The sequence below is a fragment of the Austrofundulus limnaeus genome, unplaced genomic scaffold (assembly GCF_001266775.1).
Source record: "Austrofundulus limnaeus strain Quisiro unplaced genomic scaffold, Austrofundulus_limnaeus-1.0 Scaffold2729, whole genome shotgun sequence".
Classification (NCBI taxonomy): Eukaryota; Metazoa; Chordata; class Actinopteri; order Cyprinodontiformes; family Rivulidae; genus Austrofundulus; species Austrofundulus limnaeus.
Genome location: NW_013955131.1, coordinates 1 through 6849, shown reverse-complemented (window position 1 = coordinate 6849; position 6849 = coordinate 1). Strand labels below are relative to the sequence as shown.

The 6849-nt window shown below is 37.7% G+C and overlaps 1 protein-coding gene across 1 annotated transcript in view; it reads right to left on the bottom strand.

Annotated features, from left to right (window-relative positions):
- The window catches only part of enoph1 (enolase-phosphatase 1), a gene marked incomplete at its 3' end in the record, with an annotated part of 7820 nt that extends 4380 nt beyond the window's left edge, over window positions 1-3440 (bottom strand). Inside the window, 3 exon segments of the mRNA XM_014000133.1 lie at window positions 1767-1969; window positions 2761-2862; window positions 3054-3440. Of these exon segments, the coding sequence (XP_013855587.1) occupies window positions 1767-1969; window positions 2761-2862; window positions 3054-3137 (389 nt within the window).
- Between the last annotated feature and the right edge of the window lie 3409 nt (window positions 3441-6849).

The window sequence follows — 6849 nt, the reverse complement described above, 5'->3', positions numbered from 1 at the left end:
AACCAACACTGTGAATTACCACCAACACTGGGTGTGAGTGTACTCAGAAAGTGTTAAAATAACCCGAGGGGGTGTTAAATCAACACCCAAGTGTTTAACATTGAAATTTTAACACTCCTGTTTTTGCTGTGTGGACTCATCGGAGTACCTCGGGGTCTTGTTCATGAATCAGGGAAGAATGGAGCGGGAGATCAACAGGTGGATTGGTGCTGCGTCTGCAGTGATGCGGGCGTTGTACCGGTCTGTTGTGGTGAAGCGAGACCTGAGCCAGAAGTCGACGCTCTTGATTTACCGGTTGGCCTACATTTCTACCCTCATCTATGGTCACGATGTGTAACGTTTTAATTGTGATGTTATTCCTCCAGGAAAAAGACCCCATGCATTGTTGTCTGAAGGTGATACAGTATATACAGTATAACCAATCACTAGGTAATGTGGTAGCACCTGGTTGACATACGTCAAGCAAATACTAGACCATCTCATTTCACAGCAGTTTTATGCAGTCTAGCTGGGTGGGCCGGGGTCTAGTTAGGCTGCAGCCCCTCCTTGACCTTGTATGTCCTTAGAATGAAATCTTGCTTTATTAAGATGACCTAATAGTGTTTGTTAAACAGGATATATGAGACCTCAACTGCCTCAAAGAAGCAGAACCAGGAGCAGAGAGCAGGGGGGAAGTCTGACGTTGTTCTCTGTGTTTCCTGTTGCAATAAAACTCAGCTGATCATGCCATGGAGTACCTTCATTCTTGGACCACGTATTTCTGTCTTTGTTAAATAAATATTTCCATAACAGTTGGACTCCAGGGCTGTTCCTTGTCTCTGATCCTGTTTGTAGTGTTTATGAACAGGATCTCAAGGAGAGGAGGGTGTCTGGTTCGGGAACCACAGGGTCTCATCTCTGCAGTATGCAGGTGATGTGGTTCTGTTGGTGTCTTCAGACCACGACCTTCAGCGGGCGCTGGGGAGGTTCACAGCCGAGTGTGAAGCGGCTGGGATGAAAGTCAGTTCCTCTAACCCCGGATTTATACCACATGTGTCTCCGCTGCGCTGCGCTGCGCAGCGCAGGTCACAGCTGTGCGTTTCAAGTCCGGTTTACACTACCTCTGCTCCGCTCCGGTCCGACAGACGTGCAGGAAGCAGATCGAGCGATAAATTCAGTGATAAATTCAGTGATAAATGTGGAAGTCACAGCAAAAAATAATTAATTGTGTGAAAGACGAACTCCAAACAGCTGAAAACATTGATATAAAGGCTTCTGGTATCTATGTTGAAACTGTCTCACTGTCGTCTTTCTGAAACTTCTGATTTCAAAATAAAATCCACATGTATCATGTGTGTACACATNTATATAATTCACCACAGTGTTTATTTAATATATAATTCACCACAGTGTTTATTTAATATATAATTCACCACAGTGTTTACTTAATATATAATTCACCACAGTGTTTATTTTATATATAATTCACCACAGTGTTTATTTTATATATAATTCAGCATAGTGTTTATTTTATATATAATTCAGCACAGTGTTTATTTTATATATAATTCACCACAGTGTTTATTTAATATATAATTCACCACAGTGTTTATTTTATATATAATTCCTTAGTGTTTAATATAATTCTGTTTCTTTATTAGACTGAGGTAAAAGCAGAGGTGTTCAGTGTGCAGTAGGAACACAGATCCTGCAGACATGTTGAACATTAAAGCACATCTTGTTTAAATATAAAAACTGTAAAGTAAAAACAGGATCAGAGTACTTACTCGCCTCTGATTCTCCCAGAGGTGTACGCTGCCCTCCACATGTGACCCTGGAGCTGTTTGAGAGCTGTGGACTTCCTGTCTGCTGCCATCTGCCACAAGACGTCCTCCACCACCTCCCTGATGGCCTTCTCCTCATCAGTGTGGACCGTCTGGTCCACAGTGTGGACTGGACAGGCCCGGTTCTGCTTTATGTCCTCTTCAATCTGCAGACACAACAGGCTCAATGTGACTGATACTGCAGTACAACATTTAGCAAGTCAAGAACAAATAAAGTCAAATAAATCCTGTTCCTTCTTTGAGTTTATAAGGTTTCATGTTTAAACAAGCATTTTAAATGTGAGAATGTTTTTGTTTTCTCTGTGTCTGAACATGTTTGTTTGTCTGTGGAACATGGGCTGCTGGTTGTAAAGTTCAAAATTACCACCAGTATTTTTGTTTTATTCAGTCTTTTATAAGAAAAAAAGAACAGATTTATTTTTCAAAGTCAGTTTTTCAACATATGATTCATACATTTATAAATGTCATAGTTTATAAACTAAATATTTAACTTACAAATTAAATATTTAGTTAACAAGCTAAATGTTTAACTTACTTAAATAATTAGTTTTGAGCTAATTAGTTAGCTTGCATCTTAATTATTAAGCTAGCTAAGTAAATATTTCAGTTATATATTTAGATATCTAGCTAAATATTTATGTTGTTAAGTAAATTTTTAATTTTTGACTGTGTAACGTTACAAACAGCAGCCCACAGTAGAACTAGTAAAATATGTAATAAATGTATTTGAATGTTTGAAGGAAGCAGTCACTGACAGCTGATTAACTGTGAGCTGAGCCAGTGTTACGACCTGACTTATAAAACACAACAACACAAAAAGAGTCAGTGTTTCACAGGTACTGACACACACTGACTGACTGCTGCTCACTGTTTAACACTAACTGTTCACGGTGCAGGGCAGCCTGTCTGTCAACACAAACACTCATCATTGTTCTACCTGTTTCTTCAGCAGGTGGACATCTTGTTTACACTCATCTTCTTCCCAGTGAGAGGACAGATGATCCTCCAGATGCTCTCTGATGTAGGGAAATAAGACATCCTGAAAAATGTGACAAAATACAGACTTTACTTCCTTTTTGAAAGGATGATAATGTGTTTATTTCATGATAAAAGATAATACAAAGAAGTTTTCAATGTAAAGAACTAAAAACACCGGTAACATGGATGAAAATAAAGAAAGTGAAACTGTGAAACATCACAACCTTCTCACAGTAAAAACAAAAAACTCACCTTAACAAATGTGATTGGAGTGGTGGTTCCCTCGATGTCCAATAAGACAGCTGTTGTTCTGGCAGGTAGAGACACAGAGGCCATGTTAGCTGTCAACACTGATCTTTAGCTGATGTTTCCTGTCAACACTGATCTTTAGCTGATGTTAGCTTAGCCTCGGCTGGAAACAAAGAGTGATGTAAGAGCCGGGTCGTCTCTGCTCCTCCACACCACACAGATCCGACACAGCGTAGATTAACACGGAGCTACAGTCTGATCAGATCTGCTCTGGTTGTGTTTTGGGTCAGAACATGTCAGACAGCAGCTCGCTGGTACTTCTCCCTCACAAAGCACTGACTGCTCACATGTTCTGCTCCAGGTCGTCCTCCAGCCCAGCAGATGGCGCTCTGCTGCTTCCGCTTCTTTTCTTTGGACAAACCAACTCAAACATGTGTTAGCGCCATCTGCTGGATTAAAGCATGAACAGGTGTTTAAAGGTTAGTATTCTTTACCAAGATTTGATAATAACTATTTAATGTTTGTTTAGCCCGTTGAATAGATTGAAATAAATTTAAAATAGATGAACTGAAGTTTTTATTTTTTTTATTTTTTATTTTTTCCCCAATTATTAATTGTAGAAAAAAGGGGCAGATATAAGATTTTTTCTTCTTTCTGCTTCCTTTCATTTCAATGTGATTTGTATATATTGTTTTTTTGTGTGTGATATGTTGTGTATGTATTTTTGCTTTTAATGTGTGTAAAAATTTTGGTTTTAAATGAAATGAATAAATAAATAAACTAAAAAAACTAAAGATTTGTTTGCCCTTGCTTTCACACAAGATATGATAATTACAAACTTTGTTTGGTGCTTGAAAAGCCAAATAAGAGTTTTAGAAAATATCTGTTGTCAGAACTGTAAAGTAACTAAGTACAAGTACTTCTTTACTGTACTTAAGTAGAATTTTTGGGTATGTGTACTTTACTTGAGTAATTATTTTTCAGCCTACTTTTCACTTCTATGTCTTACATTTTCACACATTTATCTGTACTTTGTACTCCTTACATTTTTAAAAAGGCATGAAGAAGCAAGTTGTTACTTTTATTTCATTTTGCTTGTTTTTTTCCAGCTTGTTATTGGAAAAAATGAACACTATCCATATAAATTTTGCCTCCTATAAAATGAGTTTAATGTTGAATGAGAAACTGAGTGCATCCTAAATTTAACATCCATTCATTCTTTTAATACAACAGTCATTTCTGCAGTTTTTGGGGAGGTCACCTCCTAATAAATGTCCTTACAGAAAATCTAACTGCTCTTTTTAAATCTACACTTTGACTTTTAATACTTAACTACAACAAATATCACATACTTTAAGACTTTTACTCAAGTAATATTCCTAAAGGACACTTTAACTTTTACCAAAGTAAGTTTTTGGTAAGATAGTTGTACTTTTACTCAAGTATCACTGTGGTACTTTATATAACACTGTCTGTTGTGCACATGGTGTATGCAGACTGTACTGTGTAATCTTACATGTAAGCAGGACTGCACCACTGTGGAGGAATGTGTAACAGACGGTGTTTCACATATGGACTGCACATGTTTATACTTCCTACAAATGTGCTTATATTTGTGTGTGTATTTTATAAATACAAACATTCATATTTTTTCTTTAATTTCTTAAAATTGGCACCAATAATTGAATCAAAGATGAGGAAATTAGGGATAATATTTTCTGTAATGCACTCAGTGGATGGTTCTGTTTGACTTTTCAGTCGTTCACTGACTGTTTTATTTAAAACAGACTTTGTGACACATTCAGAAAACAAATGTTGGGATTAAACTGTGAACTTCTATGGACACCAGGATACCAGCACACACAGGGCTCAGAGGGAATGAAGCAGCAAAACAAGCAACAAATGCAGTGGTGCCTACAGAAATTATTTTCAGGGGGGCCATGTGGGGGCACACCAAAACTAATATCTATAACAGAAATTTTATAATGTAGTTGTAATGGCAAAATAAAAGCTATGGATTTGCCAACAGATGTTCAGTTATACTGATTTTGTGATGTTCAGAGAGAAAATAAATGACACCGAACTATCTGCACTTCCACAGTCCATTTCTAACTTGTTCTGTATGTTTACACACAGAGAACTGTAAGTTATCCTTACATTACATATTTCAGTGGCATCAGAAGTATTTGTAATGTTGGGGGGACCCACTGGTGGGGGGTCTGGGGATCCTCCCCCAGAAAATTTTTAAAGTAGTAAATGCCATTTCCTGTATTCTGGTGTGTTAAGGTTCGTTTTGTGAGTACTCCAAAATTGGATGTGAGACAACAGTAAACAAATGACCCAGACAACAGATAAAAGTTCAGCGAGTTTATTTACAGGTGAATCCAGTGAAAAAGCTGAAAGGCAAAAAGGAATGAGTGAGAGGTGGTATTGAGTAATTAAATGACTTTGAATATTGATTTGTTTGTTTCTTACGCAGAGTGGATCTGGAGACAGGCTCTGAGAGGAGGTGGTGGATGCTTGTTGAGGTAGGTTTGTTTGCAGAGTTAGTCCTTGTTCTTTTAGATCTTTTCCAGCAGTATGTAAGGGAGGAGAGAGAGCAGGGCGGAGGACAACAAAAAGGTTCCAGGTTGGATATTGGATCCAGAACTCAGTTCTTCTGCAGAGGGATCCAATCACGAAGGGAACCAGAAACTCAGGACCTGGTAGTGATGGGCAGTTTGAAGCTGAAGCTTCAGAGCATGTATTGAAAAAAACAACACACTGCATCAGAAGCACTGTGTCGGAGCTTGATTCGTTTGGTAAAAGTCATGTGATCAGTGACGTCCGAAGCTTCGAAAGTGGTGAACTTACGTCACTGCTTTGGTACCTGATCCAAATGTTAACGAGGAAGTAAATCATTTGCTGGATTCGTGGTGTGTTTTGATGGCAAATGCACAAAATATAACAAACCAGAAGGACTTATTGTGAGACACAGAGGCAAACAAACGTATGTGTTTAGTTTGTCGTAAGGTTTATAAGCCTGGGCCAGATAGAGTGGGAGTCACGAACCCACAAAGAAACTTTGCTGCGAGCGCACATGTGTGTGCGCACACGCACGCACGCACACAGACCCACACAGAACTGCGTGCAGCTTGGTTCATCATTAAAAAGAAAGCAGTAGTAGCGCGAGACACATCCCAGAGCAGAGTTTCACTTGTTGCACAGATGATGATTTTCATAAAAAAAACACAACCGGATGGTGACGATGTCCTGTCCTCAGGAGGAAGGGCTGCAGGGAGCATCACATGAAACTGATCAACTGTATGGACTCAATTTAACAAAGGGATTATCCAAACATTTTAAAGTTTTTGAACGTTCATGTCAAAATTTATATCAAAGACCAGGGGCTGTATTTATCAGACTTGTAGGAAATGTTAATACTTTGAAGAATTAATTGTAAAAAAAATTGTCTCAAAGCTGGGCCTAAAATTTAGATACCAAACATCTGACTTAAAGTAAATCTGAAGAGTCTCTCAGAGGGGATTTTGTTGATCCTGTATTCAGAAAAACACAAGCAGTCACACAGAATATATTTTAAATATATCATATTCAAAATTATTCTCAGAGAAATGTCAAGATAAGATTGTGAAAATCTTAAGTTGAAATTCAACTACTGTATTTATTGATTTTAAGAATGTGTGAAATAATCTAGTAGCCTATATTTTATTTTTTGAAAATAAGGGGCAGGGAATAAAATTAGACTTTTCTTTCTGCTTTCTGTGTTTCATTTTATTTGTGATTTTTTTTTTTTGTGTGT